At 37.3% G+C, this 27,535-nt stretch overlaps 1 protein-coding gene across 6 annotated transcripts in view; it reads right to left on the bottom strand.

The window, feature by feature from the left end:
- Positions 1–27,535, bottom strand: part of RGS7 (regulator of G protein signaling 7) — a 610,179-nt gene that overhangs the window by 15,824 nt on the left and 566,820 nt on the right. For 2 of the 6 annotated variants that reach the window (XM_054560931.2, XM_054560947.2), the window contains 8 exons: positions 24,380–24,478; positions 22,793–22,854; positions 21,696–21,806; positions 20,004–20,129; positions 14,305–14,491; positions 11,091–11,180; positions 9,645–9,698; positions 8,836–8,916 (listed from right to left, as the gene is read on the bottom strand). In XM_054560931.2, coding sequence (XP_054416906.1) covers positions 8,842–8,916; positions 9,645–9,698; positions 11,091–11,180; positions 14,305–14,491; positions 20,004–20,129; positions 21,696–21,806; positions 22,793–22,854; positions 24,380–24,478 — 804 coding nt within the window. In that variant the 3' untranslated portion in view covers positions 8,836–8,841. The remainder of the gene's footprint in view (positions 1–8,835; positions 8,917–9,644; positions 9,699–11,090; positions 11,181–14,304; positions 14,492–20,003; positions 20,130–21,695; positions 21,807–22,792; positions 22,855–24,379; positions 24,479–27,535) is intronic. The other 4 variants (XM_054560953.2, XM_054560960.2, XM_024235701.3 and 1 more) reach the window with 2 other exon arrangements.

The following is a 27,535-nucleotide window of genomic DNA, read 5'->3' as shown; positions in this document are numbered from 1 at the left end:
TGGAAATTAAATTTGGACATCATAATAAACCCAAACTTTACATCAACAACTTACATTCATCTTTTTCCTAGATACTTAAAACAAATTTATAAAAATAATGTGCAAATATTACCCTTTAGACCATTGATGGAATTCTGCTTAACTCTTTTTCATTCTATTCAACGCTGTTTAATTCAATGACATAAATTGAGATTGAGAGTTGACCATCTGCAAGGTACTGTGCCAAATGCTGAAATGCTAAGATTACATTATATATAAGATATAAGTCCCATATCTCCTTGCTTTACTGAGCTACAATTTTGTACCATAATATGAGATTCAGATCATTTTGAACAATAATTCAAGTTCAAATATCATCAAATAAAAGTGATAATGCAACATAATGAGCTAATGGTCATATATAACATGATTTTAAAGTGAGACAGTGTGACATTTATTTTTCTGCTGTCAAGTCTTCCAGTAAACTTGGTTCAAAAATGTTCTGAAAAGTTTATTGGTGCTACAAGTCTTCTTCTTCTTTCATTTCTTCTATTTTACCACCCAAGTTTTTGTTGTTATCATCTGTTGTGCAGATGACTACAGTAGCTGCTGATGCTGCAAACACATCCTCCTATCTCTAGATTTTCCTAGCTTGCCCTCATCTGCTGTGTAGATAATGATGGCTCATATGTAAATCCAGAGCACAGGATATGTTCTTGATTACCTTCTTCTGTACTCTGCTTCCCTAACTGGAAACCTCCACAGTAGTCCTTGCCTGAATTTGCCATCTTCAGACCCTCTTTCTTGTGCCACCTTTGCTCTGTCTCTCTCTCTCCTGCAGGGCCCCACTGTTTAGTGGGCAGGTCTCTTGCTTAGGCCTTAACTCTTCCTCTCCCTGCCTACTCTGCACTGTTTTAAGAGAAGCTATCACAATTTATATTAAGGAAGTTAGTGGAAAGCCAAATCTGTTCACTGAACAGTTAACTTGCATGAGCAGAATGAACCAACTTAGGTGCAACTGTTAGTAGTATCCCCAAAGTAGTAATTTGTGTCCATATCTGTCCTTTTGCAAAGTATAAGCTTCCTATGAGCAGGGGCTTTGTCTTATCTATCCATTCTCAGAACAAATTGCCTGGCCCACAGTAGGTTCCCAATAACTGTTTTGTTGTTGTTGTTGGATATAAGAATCTAGTAGTGCTTGAATACATGGGTGCTCTTGGTTTGTAAACTTATCATACAGAGCTCCCAGGATGGTCTCTGGCTGAAGCCTCATAGCTACTGGCATAAACCCAAGACTTCATATTCATTGGAACACAATACTTTGGGAAATGCTGTAAAAACTTCTGCCCCTGGCATATGTAGCAGCAGGGGTGACATTTCCTACTGTGGAGAGTGTCTACTCAGCAGCCCCACAGCATTCCTTAGGAACCCCCAGGGCTGTATCAGACACTGACAAAAACCCATGATACAATTCAGAGCTCACAGAACTTGAGCAGCAACTTAAGAACTAACGATGCTACCAAGGGAAAATGAAGATATATTGTCTGAACTCAATTAGGCTACAAGGTCTGATACATAGCACACCAATCAATTTACATCATGCTGCAGGGAAACTAAAATTGTTTTCTCAGGCAAGTTATCATCACCACCAGTTTCAATAAAATAAGATGGATAGCCATATCTGCCAACTACAAAATGACAAATGAGATGGTTTCAGGTCCATAGCAGAAGAAAGACGAGAAAATAGTTCATCTTTGAGCAGACACACTTCATATGCTTGCTGGTAATATCTATGGTGGGGAAACTCAATGGCCAGTTTATAAATTATTTTCACTGAAGGTGTAGTAGGAATATATATATATATATATATTCCTGTATATATATATATATATATATATTTTTTTTTTTTTTGAGACAGTCTTGCACTGTCGCCCAGGCTGGAGTGCAGTGGTGTGATCTCGGCTCACTGCAAGCTCCGCCTCCCCAGTTCACGCCATTCTCCTGCCTCAGCCTCCCGAGTAGCTGGGACTACAGGTGCCTGCCACCATGGCCAGTTAATTTTTTTTTTTGTATTTTTAGTAGAGATGGGGTTTCACCGTGTTAGCCAGGATGGTCTCAATCTCCTGACCTTGTGATCAGCCCGCCTTGGCCTCCCAAAGTGCTGGGATTACAGGCGTGAGCCACCGTGCCTAGCCATAGTAGGAATTTTTAAGTGTAGTTTACCTATATTAGTGTATCTGTAATCCCAAGCAACAGAATCCATAGCACTCAACCCTAAAATAATATGCACAAAGGCTTTCTTTAAGGCAAATTCACAGGGCAGAGATGTAAAATCAAAATCTTCCTTCTCGTAGGTTCCAAGTCTGCTTGTGTCCTATGATGAATGTTTTGTGAACCAGATAATCTGCCTCATTATGATGGGTGTTTGTGTCAATTGAGGATCTGACTCACTCTATAGAGCTCTTACCATGCCCACAACTTCATTAATATATATTTAATCTAGAAAATGACCTTTCTGAATACTCTAAGGCTTGTCTCTACTTTATTGTGGTAGAAATTGACACCAAGGGAAGTGAAAGTAAGGACAGCCAAGCTGTCTTTTTTAACCACAAAGAGTATCACATAACCTGACACTTAGTCAAAACTTACTACCTGTTGATGAATGAATGATTTAGAAACTAGTATAGTGGTATATAAAAACAATGGTATAAATGTAGCAGATGCATGGACCCCAGGCCACCAGGTCGATTTTCTCTATTGGGATTATTTATGGGGAACAAATCCAGTGGCAAGTTTATATGTTTTCTTTTTAGTTGTCCTAGGACCCTTTCCAAAATAGCCTGTTTACACTAATGTGCATGTAGGTCCAATCAATAAAGTCCAGAGTGTTCAGCCAGGAGGGACATGGCTCAATCCCGAACAGAACCAAGGTCCATCCCAAACGTGCCAGGAACGGGCAGTTGAGGGACTGCCCAAGTAGATTCGACACTGTACTGCACTGCTCCTACCCGGGCTCCATAGCTGGGCTGGGGCTGTGATTCCCAGACGTGGCACCTGTGTTATTCACAGGTTTACACTGTATGCAGAGGGGAGTTCCCAGATTATAGTTTTATAAGTTTTATAGGTTATTAGAATATGGAGGGAAATCTCACACTAGATTTTACATTTAATAAAACCCAAGTAAGGCCGGGCATGGTGGCTCATGTCTATATCCCAGCACTTTGGGAGGCCGAGGCGGGCGGATCACCTGAGGTCGGGAGTTTGAGACCAGCCTGACCACCATGGAGAAACCCCGTCTCTACTAAAAATACAAAGAAATTAGCTGGGCCTGGTGGCGCATGCCTGTAATCCCAGCTATTTGGAGGCTGAGGCAGGAGAATCACTTGAACCTGGGAGGCGGAGGTTGCAGTGAGCCAAGATCACACCATTGCACTCCAGCCTGGACAACAAGAGCAAAACTCCATCTCAAACAAACAAACAAACAAAAAAACCCACCACCACCACCACCACCACCACCACCAACAAAAAACAAATCAAGTTAAAAATCATTTGACCAGGGACTAGAAAGTATCCTTCGAGTTTTCAACAGTGTCTTAAAAAAAAACAATATAAGTTTCCCAGAAAGTAGCTACAGTTCTCCACTGACTGAAGACTAATTGGTGGTGGAGGTCTGTCATTAATGTGTAACACACTGGATTTGGAAATCAGGAATACAACATCTGATTCCTGCCTTCCAGAATAAGTTATTTTTCCCTCTAGTGTATGCTCTTGCATGAAGGAAAAAATAAAGATACAAAAGAGATAAAAAGAGATAAATAGATACCTCTTCCCTTGTAAATTTACATTCCATTTAACTAAGCAGTTCAATTTTTTATGAAAAGAAAATCAATATATAACTTGGATTTTATTGTACTTTGACCTATAAAAGCAACGAATAATAAATAAGCAACAACCTAAATGTCCATTAATAGATGATCAGAAAAATTACAGGGCATATCCATTCAAAAGAATTTGCGTGGTTAATAAGTAGAATCATGTAGAAGAATAGTCAATTATTTGGAAGACATTTACAATGCATTTTAAGTGAATAAAGAATGTTTCAAAAGAATATTTAAATATAATTCAAATTCTTAAATATTTATATTTATTTGTGCAAAATGCTAATTGGAGCTGTGTCTGGGTACAGAGAGTCGTCTAGAGGTGAAGAAACTGAGGTTCAGCAGTTTAAATGATTTTTTCTTTTATTGTTATTATAATTATTATTATTTTTGTAGAGACGGGGTCTTGCCATGTTGCCCAGGTTGTTCTCGAACTCTTGGCCTAGAGCCATGTTCCCGCCTCAGCCCCACAAAGTGCTGAGATTACAGGCATGAGCCACTGCACCCGGCCTTAAATGATTTTTTTAAATTCACATGGCTAGAATATATAGGACTAGGTTTCAAACCTAAATAGAAACACATCAAATTCCTTGGCCCTGGCTCTTTCTACCATGTTACCACTTATATATAATCTGCATAAAGCTGTATTAACCAGTGATTCCACAGTGGGCTTAGATAAATCATTTAATTTTATTTAATCCAAAGAACATTCTAAAAGAACTAAGTATTGTATCTTCTTTGTTTTCTATTTCAAATAAGAGGATTTACATTTACATTTGCTCCTATCAACATTTAAACAATTGAGTTACAGAGTTAAAAACAGATTTCGGCTGGGCACAGTGGCTCACACCTGTAATCCCAGTAGTTTGGGAAGCCCAGGTGGGCAGATCACTTGAGGTCAGGAGTCCAAGACCAGCCTGGCCAACATGGGGAAACCCCATCTCTACTAAAATACAAAAAATTAGCCAGGTGTGTTGGCGGGTGCCTGTAGTCCCAGCTACTTAGGAGGTTGAGGCAGGAGAATTGTTTGAACCACGGAAGCAGAGATTGCAGTGAGCTGAGATCGCACCACTGCACTGCAGCTTGGGTGACAGAGTGAAATTGTGTCTCAACAACAACAACAACAACAAAACAAAACAAAACAAAACAACAACAACAAAACAGATCTGATCCTAAAGATCAACTAATTTCAGAGCCCACCCAGTCCTGTTAAATTTCTCTCATGCAGTCTCCACAACTTCCGGTCATTCCTTGCGGTCTCCAGAGCAAAGTTAGGAGCTCAGTGCACCAGCACAAATACACCAGGACAGAGAGAATGGGATAGCCAAGAAGGCATCATCTTTTTTCTATGGATTCTTTTAAGGCCTCTATAGATAATTGTCTTCATTAAGATAGGGTGAAAATATTTCCAAAAAGAGATTAGATTAGGTGACTCCCTGGGCGTTCAACATCAATAATCTCTAATATTCATTTTTATTTTTCTACTTTTGTAGCCCAGAGCCAGGCTGATTTAATTTCCACTTCACACAAAGACAAGACAGAAGGTGAGTCACACAGTCGGCACTTGATTATGAATCTTGATTGAAGGTGTGGCTAATCAGTCATCCTACCCTGTTTTTTCTTTGTTTTCTATCTGTCCCTCCTTAATGTTTGTGTAGCAGACAGATGCTATGGTTTTTCTTATCTTATCATGTTATCTTTTCTTATTTTTTGAGACAGAGTTTCACTTTTGTCACCCAGGTTGGAGTGCAATGGCATGATCTCTGCTCACTGCAACATCCGCCTCCTGAGTTCAAGTGATTTTCCTGCCTCAGTATCCCAAGTAGCTGGGATTACAGGTGTGCACCACCACGCCTGGCTAATTTTTGTATTTTTAGTAGAGATGGGGTTCCACCATGTTGGCCAGGCTGGTCTTGAACTCCTGATGTCAGGTGATCCACCCGCCTTGGCTTCTCAAAGTGCTGGGATTACAGGCGTGAGCCACCATGCCCAGCAGATGCTATGATATTTTAATGGCTGAAAAAGTGGTGTCAGATTTGATGATGTTGATGAAGAAAATAATTTCCATAATTCTTAAAGCATATGAACTTTTTTGAAAGAGAATAAAGTCAACTTAATAACATTTAAAGGTATGAGAGGACATAGTAACCCTTGGAAGACCAACCTTAAGAGACTTCTCTGATAGCAAGAAAAATAAAGAAATAAAAGAGTAAACAACAAGAAATGAAAAGGAGCTTTCTTGAGACAACAAACCACAATGCGGGCATTACACAAATGTGAGTTATTTTTATTCTACCCATTTTGGGATTAATGAAAAGAATAAGAATAATCTATAAAGAGTAATGCATTTAAAGTAAAAGAAAAAGCGTGCTTCCAGTTCCAGCTCTAACGCTCAACAGCTGAGAGATATTGGTGAAGGTGACCTCACTTCACTATTTCCCCATTTTTTTGTCTGTGAAAAAAGGTGATACTTGCCTGACTACCTCCCAGGATTGTTGTGCATGTAAACAATGACCAAAACAACAACAAAACACACAAAAAGGAGACTATATTTTTTGGAAGACTGAAAGTGCAATGCAATCCTCAGCTGTTTATTATAATTTTTCTCTAAAGTGCTAGTAAGTGTTTATGAGTCTGGGTAACTAACAAAAACTCCCCTGCAAAAGCTGGCTAGCAAAATATTTTTGTCTCTGGGGTGAAACAAAAACAACAATGCCATTTTTCTAACCTCGGTTATAAAAACTCTAGGCTAGAACATGTAAATCAACTTACTAAAATAGGCACACATTGGAAACGGACTCAGACTGGGGAGGAGGGTATTATCAGGTGGCAAGATTTATTTATTTTTTGTCAGTTGGGAGAATGTCAAAGAGCAGGGTGGATCCGTGGAAATAGCATTGGGGAACAAAATCTATTTGGAGTCAGTCCCAGCTCCTCTGCTAACTACGTGACTCTGGGCAAATTATGCACCTCCTTTGACCCTTTAAATTTCTTACCTATAAAATGGGTAAAATAATGGCTATAATAATACCTACCTTACAGAGTCAGTATATGAATTAAATTAGATAATATTATAAAGCGCCCAGTGCAGAGCCTGGTACATGGCAGATATTCAACGAATGTGAGTTTTTCCCCATTATTTTCCTAGACTACATACTTGTTTACTATTTTCCCCTATTCCATTTCTTTCTTGGATACTGTTGACCTTGTAGCCTCCCTGTATGTACCAGAGCAACCTGTGTAGAGGATTCCTTTAAAATATTTACATAAATTCCATCTTTACTCCAGTAAGTCTATCTGATTATGATAAAATCACTCATTCTTTATCTTCCATTAAATTATTTTATTGATCCTATAAAGGTGTCTCATAAAATTTAGTATGTAAAGATCTAAGATGCTTGATACAGCTGCCGACCCTTAAGTTGTAAAATACGGAACACTAAACCAAGCGGAAATTCAGAGAACCTTTCTAATTTCCTTACTCCATTTCTTCAGAATAACACCCAAATAAAAGTATTAAATAAAAAAGATTGCATTTTATTTTCCTGGATGGAAAAGGATTAACACTAAGCAACAGTGTCTGAAAGTTATTATTATGATTTGTGTGTGTGTGTGTGTGTGTCTATGTGTGTGTGTGTGTGTGTGTGTGGATGGTATTCAACTTTTTTCCTTCAGTAATTCCAGTTTTTTTTTTGCTTTTTTTTTGCTTCTCTTTAAAAAGGTGGTTGCTCTTCTTGGTCTAGTGAAATCCTACAAATTCAGTTAAATGTAACTTCTGGGAATTCTCAGATTACATATGGGCCCTCCCTCCTCACCCTAACACCCAGTAGAAATTGTTTATCTTTCCCTTGTACATCCTAACATTTTGTCTATACCATTGGGTACCTTTGAAATCAAGCTCTACCATGGATATCCAACCTTTTGGCTTCCCTAGGCCACGTTGCAAGAAGAATTATCTTGGGCCACACATAAAATACACTAACAGTAATGACAAATAATCTTAAAAAAAAGGTCTGTGCATAATTTTTATAACATCTACCACCACAGATAAGCAGAAAAGTCCTTGCATTCAAAGGGTTGGACATGGCTGCAAGTCTATACTTTCTACATGGTCCCAAGACATAGCGCACGGTTTAGAATAAAGGTGGCATTTGTGTGAATTTTGACTGAAGGTGTGGATGATCAGTCCTCCCTTCCCCTTATTTCCTATTGGCCCTTTCTTAAAGTTTGCAGTGTGTGACCACATGGTACTATTTTAAGAGTTTGAGAAGTGGGTTAGTTATGATGTTGGAAGAAAGACAACCATTTCACTTCCCCTTTCCATCTTCCCCAGGTTACATCACTATTTTAAATTATATCACAGAAATTTCCATTGTAATTTCAAGAACAGTATATTCTGTCAGCATTACGTTTGAAAAGGATTAACTTGAAATGCTTCTTAAACAATACACAGAGTACCTTACATTATCTGATAGTCACTTTCTCCAGCAAAATCTTGGAGAATTGTTTGACATTGTCTTTATTGCCCCATGGTGACTTATGAAGCATGCTTCAGAAAATTCTGTATTAAAGAACAGAGGTTCCAATAGTGCCAGCCAAAATTTCATAAAGTTTATTTACAATGTGATTAATTCCTGGAGTCCGTCATTCTCCATCCCTTTAATTCATGCAATCACATTGAATGTGCACAGTATATATTACTGTTCAAATTCTTTCAAATACTCTGTGTACCGTTGCAATGGTAATTCACAAGTAGAAATGAATAACATTCCCCACCACAAGGATCCTTGAAGGAAACTGAAAACAAAAGCCATATCTTTGTTGAATCCAGTTTGCTCACATTTCAACACACATAACTCCACTGAACTGGCCATCACAGCAAAAGCCACAACACACACACACACAGCAGCATGGAGCTAAACCACACAACTCAACAGACAATGCAGACAAACTTGAGTATAAACCAAGATTTTTCTACCTCTTTTCATAACAGGTTAGTGCTGGCCCTCAGTGTTGGTGTACAGTTTTTATGGCATGGGAAAATAGGGATGTTTCTGCCCTATAAAAATAAATGTGTTGAAGGCTTTAGTTTGAGCTTACACAATGTCAGAAAGTTCCAAAGGCACTGGCACAATACAAAAAAAAGAATCTTACAAACAAATATATATCATCAAAACACATGGCAAGATACTAAGAAAACACTGGTAGGAAAACTACTGGTTTCTCAGGTGATTTATGCAACAGTTTTCAACACCTTCCTGAAAAATAAGGAATAAGAAAGGCAGGCTAGTGGGTCTTCGGTGGGGCATATCTTGTTACCAACCAGCACTCATATAAAATTTTTAACTTTAAACTGCTCAGTAGATCATTTTCTCTCTGCAGAAGTAAAACACATAGAACCCTCATTGTTCTTAATATTTTAAGCCTCAGGAAGGGCTAAGGGAAAGAGCATAGAAATACATGCACTATCTTTAATAAAGAAAGGAATACAAGGAATAAAAATAAAATATAAAGAATAATTATTCCTTCCTTTTATATGTTGTAATATAAACTTCTTTCAAACTTTAATTCTGTACAGATACTTGTTCATATATAACATCTTTTTCTACTCTGGAAAGGGATGGGACAGAAAGATAAGCAGAAAACATGAAGTTCTGAATTTGAATAAAAGAAAAACTTTTGCTGTTACATCAAGAATGCAAGGTGGGTAACAGGGCTAGAAATAGGGAAATTGGAAAAATTTCATTGGACTTAATGATTCATAATTCCTCAAAAAATTAAACTTACCACATTCTGTGCAAATTTTTCAAAAGATGTTCTGCGATCCATTGAGTTTCCAGACTTACGTATGTGGGGTAGGATAGGGTGAAGGGAAATAAGGGAAGATTAAAAAAAAGAAAGAAAGCAAGGAAAACAGAGCAGAAAAAGACAGGATAATGAAATGATGCAACACCAAATCCATGTTCTAAATCAGAAGGCCCATAGAGGTTGGAGAGCTGCTGAGGGAGGCTTCTTCTCACAGGACATGGGCTCTGCTTACACCAAAAACTTTCCTTGTACAAACAAAATGGTGTGATTCAAGCAAAATCAAATTCAGCCAAAATGAAGTGGATATGTGAAGCCTTTATACTGACATTTGCAGAGCCTAAATATTTAAAAATCTAGCAGCATATCCTCAGAATTTCCTCAAAACTTTTATCAGAAAAAATTCCTGTTGACAACATCATTAATTATATAGAGCATTAATGTCTAATAGAACTTTCCAAAAGGATGGAAATCTCATTCTATGCTGTCCAATACAGAAGCCCCTAGCTGTGGTTATTGAGCACTTGAAATTTGGCTAGAACGTTATATAATTTTAACTAAGATTTAAACAGTCCCACGTGGCTAGTGACTGCTGTACTGGGTAGTGTTACTACAAAGTATCCATTTCTAGTTGTAAAGGCAATGGACTTTTAAAAATCTTATTAGCCTACATGATGATCATGAACTACACAAAATTATAATTTAAACTCAGAGTTTCAAGAAGCTATGAACTATTTTAACATTAAAAATAATGAATGACATTGATGTTTATGTCCAGATTTTCTCTTCCCTGTTATATAGATTACATAAGGAGTTATGAACAGAGAGATGTTGATTATTAATATTGTTGAATAATGAGGTCTACTACAATACTCCCATAATGTGCTTGGCTACCATGCTAGGTGTATAAAATTCATCACAGGGATATTAAGTGATTCAGGATAAATGCCAAATAAAAATATTCAGAAGCAAACATTCCTACATTTTGTCATCTATTATTGAAAAAGGTGAGTCTACTTTCAGTTATGAGGCCTGTGGTTCAAAACATACATTCTAGCTTAATAAACAAAGAAATCTCTCTTCAAGTTTTTGACCTAATGACTTTGTTACTTTCTTTTCTTTATTGTAATTTTGATTCCATGAAACTAGGCATACAGAAGACTAACATGAAACATGAAAACCGCTTCTAATAAATTTTGCAAAGCATGAACATTTGCAGAAACAAACAAACAGAAAGTAATACAATAAGCAATAAACAAACAGAAACAACTTAAATGGCCCTTATAAAATGCAAAGGTTTGGGGGAGGGTCTTGGAGTATGTTCACTTACCATTAGTCCAATACCCTGGATTCAGCAGAGGTAATTACTCCAAATAATTATAACTGAGAACTAGGTCAAGAAAAAACAACTCACAAAAAAACCAATACCTTTTTCTTTGCCTGTAGAAGCTCCTGATAGGCACTGGATCTTATAAAACGTGGGTATGAATCACTTTTCATCAGTTTGTAAATGTGCTCCTAAAAAGAAATAATGGTTGAGGTGCTTCTTTATGATTTCTTGGGAAAAGTAAAATATCATGATGTCACACATGGCTAAAGAACAAATCTAGTAGCAGCTAAAAATAGTAATAACAATGCTGATTAGAATACCTTCTATTTACAGGATATTTAGAGCTTCAAATTCATTATCTCATTCATGGATCATTGTTTAAATTGGTTTAGTAGCTACTGAGGAGGCAAATCACATCCAGTCATCAAAAAAATGGAATTTGATTAATAAAATGTCATAAAATAACCTCAACTCACTTATATAGATCACTAGAGAATATAACTAAATTTGCTGTCTCTTAAAATTACTCCAGGCCTGAAGTGGGTAATGTTAACTCAGACTGGGTAATCATCCTGGATACCTTTGGCCTCAACATTTACTGGGAGGGTGCCAACTGCCCAGAAGAATCAAATCATCTCTTTGGTACAAATTGCAAGGAAAACTGTCTTCCACACCCACTTTGGGTCAGAGCACAAGTCCAAAAATAAATTTTATGATATTTAATTGCTAAATCTCCAAATTTGTGTGCTCTTTCTTATTACTTACTCAGTGACAGATTAGGTAAATATTTGATCATTTGCCCCTAAGAAGTTTGCAATATTCTGTTTTGATGATGAATTTTGGTAGACAAAGAAGTCAAAAAAAAAGGAAAGAGGTACTCATTCAATTCAATCTTGACCCAATCTAGGGAGGTTCCACTCTGGTCTACCACAGCTCAGGGAGCTAACATGTGCCTTATCTTCCCACTCTAGTAAAATATCAGTTAGGTGTAGAGCTTGGAACTATTGGAGAGTATTCTGAATGTCCCAATTTTCTTTTCTTTTTTTTTCTTGAAGAAAATACATGTTTCAAGAAATGACTCCAGTTCTCTGGTCTTAAACACAACAGCAATAATTTGAAGTTACTTTAAATTCGTTTAAAGACTTTCAGGATTAAGTCTCAAGACTCAGCCCAAGGGTGATCTTCAAAGAATGTTAAGTTTGAAACTGTATGGGAATTTGTTTGAAAAGTAGAGCAATGGCTGGTTTTGGAGTTAAGCATTTTGAGATTCAGATTCTACCTTGCTCAAGAACTACCACTTACAAATAGGGTAAATATAGGCCAACTTTTTCATCTCTCTGATCCTTAATTTTCTAATCTATAAAATAGCGTTGTTGTGATGATTAAAGGAATAATAAATGTGTAGCGAAGCATGGGGTGTGGATAGTAAGTGCTCAAATATACTTGGGTATATGGCAGGTACTCTTTTAAGTGCTTTCCTGTATTAGTTAATGTAAGCCTTACAAAACCCCTATGGGGTTGGTAACCATTATGTCCATTTTACAAGTGAAGAAACTGAGGCGTGGAGAAGTGGTCACAGAGCAGAGCTGAAATCAGAACCCAGGCAATTTACCTTACGATCGGATTTTTTTTAAAAACCACAAAAAAACTAGAATTAAATATGTGAGTTTAACTGAAAAAGAAATCTAGGGCCAAGTGGTATTGTTTTCTATAGAATTTTTTTTTTTTTCTGTAAGAAAAGAGGATCCTCTTAGGTAAGAATATTTTTAAATGACACCGATAACTAAAAAAATGTTCTATTTTAAACCTCAGGAAGGGCATTCCAAACATTTTCCACATTGTTGGCTCTAGAAAGATGCTCGACATTTTATCTTGGACTGAAAGAAAGAAAAATCAGCAGAGAAGTGAGCAGCAGGGCCAGAGTTTCCAGCCTGCTCTCTGTCCTGTGTCTCTCTAGAGTGTAATTATTTCTACATCGGAGACCATGGCTGAACCACATGGGATAGGTATCCAGTTAGCTGTTAAAATCCTTGTTAGTTTACTACACAGTTGCTGATTTCTTTAAATGAAAGCCAAGGAGAAATATGTTTTCTAGAGAGTGGAAATAAGGACGGATATTCGTGTATCTCATTCTTCATCTTCTATATTTTATTTTAGTAATGTGTGTTTTTTAAAAGGTACTTTTTAGAATTAATATTCTTCTCCAAAAGAAGTTTAAGAAGTTATGAAGTATGCACGTTCTGATTTAAAAACCAACTTCAACGCATCATTAGGGAGTGGGTGCAGTGGCTTATGCCTGTAATCCCAGCACTCTGAGAGGCTAAGGTGGGAGGATTGCTTGAGCCCAGGAGTTGAAGACCAGCCCGGGCAACATAGGGAGACCCACCCTGTTTCTACAAAAAAAATTAAAAAAAATTAGCCAGGCATGGTGGTGCATGCCTGTGGTCCCAGCTACTTGGGAGGCTGAGGTAGGAGGATTGCTTAAGCCTGAGAGGCCAAGGCTATAGTGAGCCATGATCATGCCACTGTAGGTAACAGAGAGAGAACTTGTTTCCAAAAATAAAATAAAATAAAATAAAATAAAATACCACATTATTAGGAAACACTATCCCCTCATTACAAGTTTATTTTTCTTCTTAAGTATCAACATTTTTTGAGAGAAGGCAGAAATTCAAGTTGTTTCTACAAAGGGAATTAAGATCCAGTTTGAGAAAAGATGACTAAAAATTTGTCTTAGGAAGTTAGAATCAGTTTTCTTTATTTTTTCTTTCTGTAGGCTAAAAAATTAACTTGAAAATTTAAGAAATGTCAGAATCTAATGTTTGATTTTTTTTCACCAGAGATAAAACTGGTTTGAGTTTGACATAACTTTAAGCTAATTCAGTTTGAATAATTTATAATAATGAATAATGCAGGAATGTCAGAGTCTTAGAATCTCTACATTGAAGATGCCTTAAAGATTTTAAATCTTTTTAAAAAGAGTTTTAAAAAATCTTTTACTGAGATGGAGTCATTATTAGATGGTGTTTGCTCACTTATTGGGGGGACAGAGTAGAAAATGAAGTAAAAGTTTAAAAATATTTCAAATATGCCCCTTCATATAAAAATATTCAAATGTAGAAAATATTCCCAGGTTTTAAAAAACTGTTCAATGTGTCTTTGTTCCTTCCTAGATCAGTTAGAGTTATTTTACAGTTATCTAAATTGAAAATGTTAGAAATAGCTGCCATTTATAATGAAAATAAAATGAATATATCCAACGATCAACTTCTCAGAAGCACGTTTGTGATGTGAGGCTCACCGTATACCCACCTGAGCATCTTCAAATGTGTATCGTCCAGGTTCCTTCACGTTCTGTGTGGTTTTGTCATAACTCTTGGAATCCAAGTTAATAGCACTGGGGGCTCCGGGAGCCAGAAACTCTTGCCATATTTCCTGAACCCTTGAGGGCACTTCTTTAATAGGCCTCTTTTTCAGGTCCTCCACTGCCAGCCAGAATCTATGCAAAATGTGAGATCAGGTGTTTACTCTGATGGCCCATCATCTGCAAATTCTTGTGACATTTACGGATCATGCAGTTCATCATGATGACTCACAGCCAACTCACTTTCTCTGAGGGCTTCCAATATCAGGGTGGCACCAACTGTATTCAAAGGTATAATCTTCTTTGGAAGGAATTATGAAAAACTATCTCTTCTAAGTGTTTGTTGTTAAAAGCAGATCTGTCAGAGCCCTGTATAACATTGATTTTACCTAAGGAAAGTAGCACTGCTAACTGTTTATTGAAAACGAAGAGGAGTTTGAAAGGAACTAAAGGTGTGGGACATGGAGCCTCCAATTGGGAGACAAAGCCATGCATTACACTGTGTTCTTTGGATGTTCTGTCCATTTGAAAACTGGGGGCTAGTATGGAGAGGCTTTTCTGTTCTAGCTGGTAAGGGAATTACAAAGAAGCTTTGCTGGAGTTAAAAGAGGCCTGGACATAAGATCAGAAAATGCTCTGGCTGGAAAAATAAAAACAATTAACTAATGTTAAGCTAATTTAATTGAGAGAGTTATGGAATGACCAAAGCAGCAACCTTTCACATGGAATTATTTGAAAAGTTTAAATGTGTAGAGGCATCATTGCAATTCAGAAGCCACGGAATAATATATACTGACTTACTTCTGAATATAGACTTATTTATACCATATGTATACTGAAAGAACCTGGGAGTGTGTTTTGGTTGATAATAGCAAGTGGTAAAGTCTAGTGAGAAGGGGCCATATTGTATTAATCGGTTGCATTTCTTCAATATTTTGCTCTAGGCTAGAGCTTGCTGGTTAGATCTCCAGAAATAATGTTTAAAAGATAAATGAGTATATCATAATTTGTTAATAGAAACAAACACTCTACTAGAAAAAGGAGCTGCTAGGACTGTGTTATCCTCCATAAACACTCTTACTGCTCTAATAGTAGACGAAGTCAAAGAAAGGCAAAGACGGCCACCGAGACAGCAAACTTCAGGCTACAGAGTCTTAAGAGAGGCACAGGTGATCAGCAGTACCTGCGTAACCACTAAACTTTAACTTGACCACTAATAAATAATCAGAAATCAGTCATGAAGTGCATGAGCTAGAATCAGAATATCAACTGCTACTCAGTCTAGTGATGTTTGAGTTTTCATTTCCAGATTTTGTTTTTTTATAAATATATGTAACATTGGATAATCTAACTTTGACAACGCCTCAAACAGGAAACTACCACCATGACTTTTAGAAAGGAAGGCTCAAGACCATTCCCTCTTAAAACACAGATTTAGACACTGTGCACTCTAATAGGAATACTATGCGAGGCTGGGCACGGTGGCTCACGTCTGTAATCCCAGCACTTTGGGAGGTCGAGGCGGGCAGATAACCTGAGGTCGGGAGTTTGAGATCAGGCTGGCCAACATGGTGAAACCCCATCTCTGCTAATAATGCAAAAATTAGCTGGGTGTGGTGGCCGATGCCCATAGTCCCAGCTACTCGGGAGGCTGAGGCACGAGAATCGCTTGAACCCGGGAAGTGGAGGTTGCAGTGAGCAGAGATCATGCCATTGCACTCTAGCCTGGGCAACAAGAGCAAAACTTTGTCTCAGGAAAAAAAAAAAAAAAAAAAAAAGGAATACTATGCGTAATCCGAGGGAGCAGGAGTGTTGAAATTAACATACGCTCAGTCAAGTTCATTCCAGCACACTTTGAACACATCAATCAAAACTAAGTCTCTGTCCTCAAAGAATGAGTAGAGAAAAAGATAAACCATTTAAATGGCCATAACACCAGGAAGTACATGAATGGCTCTCTAGGAAGAGAGCGAACTAGACCGTCTGGGAATGGCAAGCAGGAAAGAGCCCCTCTGCTGGGGCAAGTGCTGGATTGGAAAAGGGGGATCTAGACAAAGCTATTCTAAATCCAGTGACATCTGAAATGGGCCTGGAAATAAGCATAAAATATAAAAGGGTTGAGAAGTTAATAACCACACCCACACTAATATGTAGGTGCAGGCACTGCTGTAAGTGATTCACCTATATTAACTCATTTAATTCCCACAGTAATTCTATAAAGCAAGTTCTATTATTTCCCTCATTTTAGAGAAGAGGAAACTGAGCATATGAAGATTAAGTTGCTTATTTAAGGTTGCTTACTATTAGTGTCACAGCTGAGGTTTGCTCCCAGAAAATCTGCAGCAGATGACATGCTCACAACCACTCCCTTACACGGTCTTTCTAACAGCATCATTGCCTTTCTTATTCTCACCATTACTGTAGTTATTGTAATAGCTTAATAGCATGGAGGAGCCGGGTGCAATGGCGTGCACCTGTGGTCCTAGCTACTCAGGAGGCTGAGGTGAGAGGATCACTTGAGCCCAGGAGTTCAAGACTGCTGTGAGCTATGACAGTGCCTCTGAACTGCAGCCTGGGTGTCAGAGAAAGATCCCATCTCTCTTAAAAAAAGAAAAAATCCCATATCCTTTATATCATGGTAGCTGGAACCTAAGTAAGTATTTTTAATGTCTTTGATTCTTGATTTCCTCCTCAGTAAAATGGGATGATAATGCCTATTTCACTGGGTTTCCATTGGAGTAATTGGTTTCCATTGGATTAGTTGATTCAATTAATTCCATTAATGTATACTAATGATATAAATTATATAGAAGGCACTGAAAAGTACCTGGCATATTTTTAGTCACTCTAAGATAAAAACTTGTGATATTACTACATTTTCTTAGCACTTGCTCTATGCTATGTGTTTTGCTCGAAAAAAAGAATGAGGGAAATCCATCATAAAATTTCAAGTTTCTGCTCTCTGTTAGGGAGAGCAGAGGGTATATTTGAAGCATAAGTAGTTATCAAGAAACAGTGCTTCTTATTTTTTTCCTGTCCTAATATTTGAAAAAAATGCTCAGATGAGTGACACACTCTCACTGATAGCAGGAGGGCAGCTGTTTAGGTAAGATGCACGGAGCGTTATTTTATTTTAAGTGCAATTCACAGCCCTGTTGACCACTGGACCATTTTGTCTCCTTCAGCGTGTGACACAGATATGTCAGTGGAATCAGAGTAGGACTCAGATTTGGGGAGCAGTGGACAGTAGCTTGGTACTGGTTTGTAGGAAACCAAGAATGCCACTTACACGCAATCTGACCTCCTTAGCCATACTTTCTCGGCTTAACCTTCCTCAGCCATCCTTTTCTCATCTATAAAATGAGGCAATATTTACATTTTATGTTGTTTTGGTGGTTAGATGTGTGATGATCAGAAATAATGAATGCAAAATATAACATAGCATACTTATAAAAGTAGTAGATATAAAATATATTCTGGTGTCTTGTAGGTATTCAAGAATTAATCTACATCTTTCATTTATCTACTGATCTATACTTACTAAGGAAACATATGATAGGCATATAGTAGATACTCAAGAAATACATATATGTGTGTGTGTATATATATAATGTGTGTGTATATATATATAAGATAATCTAATATTTCTTAGATATAATTACTTAGCCTAGAGTCTAGTATGGCATAGAATGATTAAGGTAAGAAATGATTAAAGCTTGAACTAAGAAATTGGCAGGAATTCAATTCATGCCTGAAACCTAGTATCCACATGCTATCCTCTTTTTCCAAAAGCATCTTCTCTCTTCCTGTTTCGATGGTTTATCTCCTCCCCATTGTCCAGCTCTTAGCCTAGAAGCGATTTCCCCTAGTATCCCTTTGCTGATCTCTAACTCTGGGCTAGGCATCCCTCTGTGCTTCTCCCAGCTAAACACCCATGTTTTTGTGCTGTGATTTGTTTTCTTGTCTGTATCTACCAATAGACTGTAATTTTAATGAGAGAAGGAGATGTTTCTATTTGGCTAGGCGAGGCTGGTAAGGCTTATTACTTGTTTATTTACTCATCATGATACAAATGATATCAGCATGTTTTCAAAAACTTAGAAAATGAGAGGAACGTCCATCTCCCCAGCCACTAAAATGCCTCAAGTATCCTTTATCTCTGCTTTATTTTTAATGCATTCTTTTTTTTTTTTTTTTTTTTTTGAGACAGAGTCTTGCTCTGTTGCCCTGGCTGGAGTGCAGTGGTGCAATCTCGGCTCACTGCAACCTCCACCTCCTGGGTTTAAGCGATTCTCATTCCTCAGCCTCCCAAGTAGCTGGGACTACAGGCGTGTGCCACCATGCCTGGTTAATTTTAATTTTAATTTTTTGTAGAGATGGAGTTTGCCATGTTGGCCAGGTTGGTCTCAAATTCCTGGCCTCAAGAGAGCCACCTGCCTCGGCTCCCAAAGTGCTGGGATTACAGGCATGAGCCCCCGCACCTAGCCTTTTAATGAATTCTTACACTCAATTATTGACAATGTGACCTAATATAGAAAATGTTATTAGTAGGCTCAATACGGAACTTTAGCAGCAAGATCTTGCAAAAGCCCAAGCATGAAGGGTTCCCATAAACTGGAAGGAGAATAGGAAGCTGCATGCCAGCAATCCATGCCAGGCACACATAGAGAGTTACACTCCTCTGGGTTCTGTCTGTGGTCATCTTGCTTCATCCATGCGACATGTGTCAGTGTCCTACATCTTTCTGAATGGTTTGGTATTCCTACGTGTTAAATCTCCTGAAAAGAATGTGACCATGCCTGGCACTACTTCGTTCCAATGAACATAAATGAATGCAGAGAACTTTCAGTAAATGAATTTTACAGGACTGCATAAGTCATGGAAAAGTAAAAATTGGGCATCAGCTTTCAAAAGAATAATGAATGAAAGAGCTCATGAAACAACAGTCTTATATAGTGGAAAGTTATCACTCCCTTCAATGATGTTAAATAGAGCTATTAAAATCCACTCTAATGTCTTATATTTAAAAATGCAATTTTCAGATCCTCCTTATGTTAGCAAGTTTTAAAAATATATAAAGATGATGTTTACAACAGATGGGCAGAACGGGTGTCGCTCTCTCACGAACAGCTCAATGCTGTGCTGCTCTCAATTGCCCTGTGGCTATTATTTAAACATGCAAAGAGAATGAGACAGCCCAATAGTTTGGTTTCAAGTTATTTGATATAGCTGCCCAGTCTCTTCTTCTCTAACTTGCTTGAGAAGTGATACGCAAAGATAGTCAACAATGACAAATAGGTGATATTTTAATTGAACTTCATAAATGTTGTTGGCCAATCTCCACTTTGCCAAACATTGTTCTCTGTACTGCATTTCTTTACAGAGTCCATTTCAAAGCCACCAAATTTGTATAGTGAAAACATCTGGAGACACAGAGACGGTATAAAAATAAGTTATAAGAAATTGATACGTTGGACAGCCTTTGCCTTGCTATCTCTTTTCCCTTCATTAGGTGGCAGAAATTCAATCGGTTCATGACATCATTATGATGTTAGTGGAAGAATAATTGATCTATTACCCCCAAAATAACCAGACACATCACAGACAGTATTTCTCTGGCTTATAAGATCCAAGCAACCTGTCTTACCTTAAATTTTCCGAGCTGAATTCTGACTCTAGAAATTTAAGGAACTGTTCTCTCCCAACTGGGTCTTTCAATGCCTCGTCCATGCCAAAACCCCATCGTTTTACCCTCTGCTGGCTCGGTTCTTTGCTATAGAAGATAAAACAAAGGCAAATACATTCCTTTAATTAGAACTCCCATTTTTTTGTTATTACATTCCCCTTCAAAATCATGTGTGCCTCGAAGTTTCCATCTTTACCTTTTCTTTAAAAATATATATATCTGATTAACAGCTCTGCATGAAATCATCGTGTACATTAGTATTAATAATAAAGTCTAACATTTATTGAGCATTATGTGCTAAGCACTTTACATAAATGGTCTCTTTTAGTTTTTGCCAGCCACTTTATGAGATAGGCACTATTAATCTTATTATTTTCTAGATGAGGATAGTGAGGCACAGTGTTATCACTTGCCAATGTCAGGCAAGTCATAAGGGGTAAAGATCCAGATATTCTGACCCCAATGCCACATTTCTTTCTTTCTTTCTTTTTTTTTTTTTTTTTTTTGAGATGGAGTTTTGCTCTTGTCACCCAGGTCGGAGTGCAACGGCGTGATCTTGGCTCACTGCAACCTCCACCTCCCGGGTTCAAGAGAGTCTCCTACCTCAGCCTCCCGAGTAGCTGGGATTCCAGGCACCTGCCACTATGCCTGCCTACTTTTTGTATTTTTAGTAGAGATGGGGTTTCACCACTTTGGTCAGGCTGGTCTCGAACCCCTGACCTCAGGTGATCCACCCACCTCAGCCTCCCAAAGTGCTGGGATTACAGGTGTGAGCCACCATGCCAGGCACACATTTCTTAACCACTATGCCACACAGGGTCATGCAGGTATATTGAACTGGGGAAAATGTATTGGTAACCAAAAGATCTCAATACTAGCAAATGATTCTGGTGTCAATTAAATCTGTGACCTAATCCTAGCTGAGTCACAACATTTTGGGGTTCCAGCTTTCTCGTCTATAAAATCTTTAGCTTGTGGATGAAGAGTTCTGGGCATGTCCAGTGTTTGAGATTCATGGCTGGATGCAAAAGAGAGATAGTCCAGAAATGCAATCTAGAGAACTGCTGGAAGTGTGACAGAGTACCAGTCTTTTCTTTGTAAAGTGATATGCCATGGTCTTCTTATGACTCTGTTAAGACTGATGATGTAATTCTTTCCCTAGATAGCTCATGAAAGAAACTAGGGAGTCCTAAGTGGTGCTTTGCTTTTCTTAGGAAGTGTCTTGCCAGTTTCTCTTACAGTGTTTATGGTAAGCTCATTCTGTCTTAAAATTGAATGTATAAAGACATACTTGTGTTGGGCTTAAGTATGTATGGCTTTAGCATTCATTTTACTTGACTACATGAGACTTTGTGGCTATGTGGATTTTCCAGGAAGATAATAGCAATGAGCTAAATTTCAAGAGCTGAAGATCCTAACTCTGACAATTGCACTTCTAATTTCGGGACAGTCTTTCCAGCAATGCAAATCTTAATGCAAATGCAAATGTCTAAGGTTCGAAAACCATGATCTCGAACAAGAATGTTAGATATGGGCCAATGTAGATAAAGAACAAAATTACATTCACAATTAGCCAACAATAAAATCCTTCCCATTTCACTCAGACCCTGAAATAAAGCAACATATGTGCGAGAAAGATAAAATGCCACCTACCTTGCCTCAAGTTCCCAGAAAGTGGTGTCATCGGACAGCCATGGGTTAGAAGGGTCAGGTGGCAAAAGAAACGGGTCGTATTCTAAATACTGTTCCGTGTAACTTAGTAGACTAAGGAGAAAAAACATTTCCAGTTTCTTTAGTTTTCTGACTGGGGTTGCAGCCAGTCCAAAACAAGGAAAACAATATAAAAATGTGGGACCAAAGAATCCGTGTTCACTTGAAGAATGAAATCCAATGGCAACCTTCACGCTTCAGTAACTTTCATGCAACAACTTATTGTGCTTCTCGGCAGACAACTGTGGCTAAAGATTCCATCTCTCCCCATGCCTAAGCCATATAAATCAGTATCCCTTGGTTAACATGAAGCACTATGGAAGAGGTCAGTGTGTGAAGGGCACCGCTAAGAGTCAGTTCCGATCTTTGGTTAATCAGTCCACCCACAGCAGAACAGATTTTAGCCAACTTAGAGAAGGGCTTAAAAGAGAAATTTTGTCAAAAGTATTTACAGGAATAAAGTAAAATGGGAGCCACTGACAAGTTTTTTAAATGTATATACAAATTTTAAAAAGGGAGAAGGGAAAGAAGTTGGGGAGGTAGGATTTGGCAATGCCCAAAAGTGAAGAATATGAATGGCATTAAGAATAGATTTAAATGAAGAAAAGGAAAATATCTAAAATTTGAGTTTCATTCGTATTCTGAAGTCAGGCAGGAACAGTGTCAATTGTTACTATTAAAATAAGTTTATAGAGAGGCTCCAGGTTGCCCAAAGGTCATCGATAAATGGAAAGTTTCATGTCTTCCGGCAGGAGTGAAAAGGCTAGAATCTGCAAATTATCCTCTATATCTGATTCTTAGTTGAACAAGGACTGGATGTCTAGGCATTTAAGACAATTATAATCATTCTGTCATTTAAACTACATCAAAAGAGTTCTTTGAAAGTTTTTCTATGTGCAAAAAGGAAAACAAAATCACATTACTTATAGGATTCCAATTATCTGTCCCAACTCCTGTCCCAACAGTTCTCTTTCATTTTTAAACACATTTCATTGTCATATGAAATTTTAAAATTTATATAGACACTTTGAAATACTTACCTGTCAGCGACTTTTGACATTTTTAACCGATGTCTATCTAACTGTATTTGCCAATATTTTATCTGAAAAGAGGGTTAGAGAAGGAGTTACATAAGTAATGACATTTTGACAATTTTCCACTCTAAATCATGATCAGCTGGGCAATTCTGAACAAGAGTATTGTCTACGTCAGTACAATTTCAAAGTTGGTTAAAAAAATAAAAGCAGGGGGCTCTTAAAGAGTTAACAAAATGAAATGTTGGAATTTGAACACAATTGATATCACTTTAGAACAGCAATGAGTTTGACCATTCTGCCTACTTTAACAAAATGTAATTTTATTTTAAAATTATAGAGATTTTGCTGGGTGCAGTGGCTCATGCCTGTAATCCTAGCACTTTGGGAGGTCAAGGTGGGTGGATCACTTGAGCCCAGGAATTCGAGACCAGCCTGGCCAACATAGTGAGACCCTGTCTGTAAAAAAAATATACAAAAATTAGCCAGGTGTAGTGGTGCAGGTACTATAGTCCCAGCTACTCTGGGGGCTGAGGCAGGAGGATCACTTGGGACTTTGAAGCAGAGGTTGCAGTGAGCTGAGATCACACCACTGCACTCCAGCCTGGGTGACAGAGCAAGACTCTGTCTCAAAAAAATAAAAAATAAAATTGTAGAGATTTTAAACATTCATTCATGGTGAATACCTAAATCCCTCCAAATTTAGAAAATAAATGTATTTATTACCATCATTTCAAAATAAATCCTATCTCCTAATACCAAGAAAGTATCAATGATATGTGTTTTGAGAATAATTTTACCAACAATTCATGACAAATGCTCACATGGAATAATCACACACAGAAAACTTTAATTAAAAACTCTCTGAATGACTTTTCCTTCCTGATTATTGTAAATATACTAGAAAAGTATATTTTACACTCTTGATAAACTATATTATAATAAAATATCAGAGGAAAAGAGTCAAAATGAGAATAAAGCCCCATGACTGAACCAATCATGAGATTATTTGATTTCAGACACTGGAGTTTGCTTTGAAATATTACTTGGAGCCAACACTATTGATCAAATGCTAAAAAAAAAGAGGTAGTGTATAGCATAACTCCATGACTGTACGCCAGTGTTGATAAGAAAAAACTTCAAGAGGTAGAGAGAAATCAGCACCGCAGAAAGCAAGAATAAGCACTCTTGTGAAGAAAATGTCCTATCATTGGATATGGGAAGTGTGACAATGTTCTCAACCTCTTGTCCTCTTACTCTTTAAAACAGAGCTTTGGAGTACAAAGTAACTACTGATGATGGAGTCACTTACAAATCAGCATATGTGATTTTTACAATTGGTTAGAGGAACAAGGATTTGGGTAAATAAAGAGTGAGAGGTTTTGAAAATCATTACCATATATTGATACATTTTCAAGTGATTACAATACTTAAAATTACAACATTTTATTATCTTTTAACTGCAAATCTTCCACATGAAACAGTCAGTCATACAAATAACCTATAAAAATACCCACTATTAACATTTACCCTCTGGTTTTCATAGCTGTTACTCTGTAAACCTTTAACAGGTCATCTCATAGGTTGACTCACCTGTTGTTGTAACTCATCTTCTGTTGGAGGTTTAGTTTCTGGTGTGGGTGTGTGGGTAGGACTGTGACTTCTAATATCATTTTGTAAACCATAGACAGACTATATTAAAATAAAAAATAAACATTTTAGGACAAAATACCATTTATAGTCACAGACTTTCTAAAAAGTAACTCTAGCATAAATTCAATAAGGTTGCTCAAAGTTTATTTGATTAAGCTTCTTAACAAAATTCAAAAGGCACTGCTATGATAAATATCAAATGCATATAAAATAGAAGCACAGCTCGGAAAAAATACGTAGTTAGATTATTAACTTTGACAGAATAATTGGTTATATGTAGAGAACAAGGTGCATGTGATAAAATTTGAGAGCAGGCTGGGAATACCAAGTTGGAGAATGTCAACACTAACTAACATTTCATAAGCATTGATTTAAGAAAATAGAGAGGTGGATGCAGAATAGAATAGGAATGTAATAACTCAAAAGAAGATTTAAAAATAACTTGATATTTTACATAGGAATTAAATGGGGCGCTGAGGAGAGTGACAAGTCAAGAATTCTATTGCTGATTTGATTTCTGATGGCGCAATAGAAGACACCAGGGTACTCCTACTCTCCATATCAACAGTGGGTTATTTACTTCACAATACTAGCCTTGCCATCGGGTGCCATTTGCAAACATCAGTGACCCCAGAGGCATCATGCATCTTTGGAATTCTCAATACCCTTGTACTTTTTTATTAACTTGTCAAAAGGTCAGACCTACTACTTAGGAAGACTCTTTTTTGAGAAAGGCCCATTGCTTAGTAAGTATAAATAAAGATCTGGTGACTAAAGGGATAAAAAACTATCTGTAACTGACTGTGAGACATCTCACGTGTCAACTCAAGGAAGAAGCCAAATTATTTTTTCTTGGATATCGAAGTATTATTCCTTTAAAATAAAGAATTTAATGTGTGTTATTGAGCACTTTTTCTTTGGACATGAGCAAGAAGGATGAGGGCATAATAAAACTGCATGAGCTCCACAAAATTAGTACCAGATAAAGTTTACAAAGACACTTTTGAAATTAGATGAGGTTAGATCCAGATGCCTAATGATGCCAATTTTCAGGCCGGTCACCAAGCTTGCCAATATCTCTAAATTCAATGTATTTTTGTTCCTGAACTGCTTTCACTAGGACCTTACGTCCACTTAACACTATGCCTTGACTCTGTATCTGTCTTGACTCTGTATCTGCGCCTTTTGGATGTGGTTTTGCCCTTTTGTCTCCTGCCCTCCGTCCTTTTTTTTTGAGAAAGAGTCTCATTCTGTCATGCAGGCTGGAGTGCAGTGGCATAATCTTGGCTCACCGCAACCTCCGTCTCCTGGGTTCAAGTGACTCTCTTGCCTCTGCCTCCCAAGTAGCTGAGATTACAGGCACGTGCCACCACGCCCGGCTAATTTTTGTATTTTTAGTAGAGATGGGGTTTCACCATGTTGGCCAGGCTGGTCTTGAACTCCTGACCTCAGGTGACCCATCTGCCTTGGCCTCCCAAAATGCTGGGATTACAGGCGTGAGCCACCGCGCCTCGCCGCCGTCCTTTTTTTGGTGCTCTTATCCTTTCTTTAATAGATTTTAACTTGGATTTAATCATTGGAATAATCTATTCCCAGACTATCTTGGGTAGGGCTCTTCAATGTCCTTCTCTTGCTCTACCACCAGACCCTTGGAACCCAATTCCCACCACTGAGGACATCCATTTCTTTTTTTTCTTTTTTTATATTGCCAAACAAGAGGCAGGAAATGGCTATCCATTTCAACACAAGGATTTGCTCATATGCTTTGAATTTACTCTGAACAGGATGGAGCTGAATGTCTTAAACTAGCCCTTTTATTTCATTTATTTTTTCACTCATTCATTCATTCATTCAACATTTATTGAACACTTACTATATACTAAATATAGTACTAAGCATTAGGGAAATACAAATGAACAAAATAGATGTGCTTCTTTCTGCACTGGAACTCACAATCCAGTGGAAGGGAAAGAAGTTACACAGGTAATTGTGTAATTACACAAATAAACATATGACTCAAAAAGGGATCAGTATTATGAAACAAAAAAGAATAACAAACATAGGGCCTGGAATATAAAGTGATTTAATTTACACTGAAGGAATGGAAATGGCCCAAACTGATACTAGCCATATTTGAACATGATGAAATAAAACAATCTTCTGAATTCTGAAATAACAGTAGAGGTTGATTTTTTAAAAATTATGTGGTATATATACATAATGGAACACTATTCAGCCTTTATAGAAGAAGAAATTCTGTCATTTGCAATAACATGGATGAGCCTAGAGGACATTATGTTTAGTTAAATAAGCTAGGCAGAGAGGTATTTACCATAGAATTACACTTATATGTGGAATATAAAAAAGCTGAAGTAGAGAGTAGAGTGACAGTTACCAGAGGCTGGGATGGGGGTGAGGAAAAAAAAGCTCTTGGTCAATGAGTACAAAGTTAGTTAGTTAGGAGGAATAAGCCCTGGTGTTCTATTGGACAGCAAGGTGACTATTGTTAATAATAATGTATTCCATATTTCGAAGTAACTAAAAAGGATTTTAAATGTTCTTGCCACAAAAAGGATAAATATTTGAGGTGACGAATATGTTGATTACTCTGATTTGTTCATTCCATGGTATATATGTTTATTGAATATTACCCCATAAATATGTGCAATTATTATTTGTCAATTAAAATTAGGCAACAGAAAGATCACCACTTATATAATAGTTCTACCTTTCAGTATCTGCTATTTTTTCAACTGTATCACCTTAATTTTTGAGAAGAAAAATAAAAAGACTCTGAGACTTGAAGTTTCCATTCTTTTTTAACTTGGTTTAATTATTTAAAGTTTTTAAATAATAATCTACAGGTCATGTAAACAGTGCTTATAAAAAATAGCTGATGGTTTTAACAGTAAGTTTTTAGGCGAAGATTAAAAAAATAACGTAAAAGACTGCTAGAAAAACAGCAATTTGTGGTATCATGAAAGTAAAATGATCTATAAATTATCTTTTATCTCTACATTTCTATAATGATTTCAACATTTATGCATTTCCTGTAAACTTCATAGAGGTCCGATACGAGGCCAGGCGTGGTGGCTC

This window comes from Pongo abelii, chromosome 1 (genome assembly GCF_028885655.2).
Source record: "Pongo abelii isolate AG06213 chromosome 1, NHGRI_mPonAbe1-v2.0_pri, whole genome shotgun sequence".
Taxonomy (NCBI): domain Eukaryota; kingdom Metazoa; phylum Chordata; class Mammalia; order Primates; family Hominidae; genus Pongo; species Pongo abelii.
The sequence above is the reverse complement of the archived record's forward strand: the minus strand, read 5'-3'. Positions and strand labels throughout refer to the sequence as shown.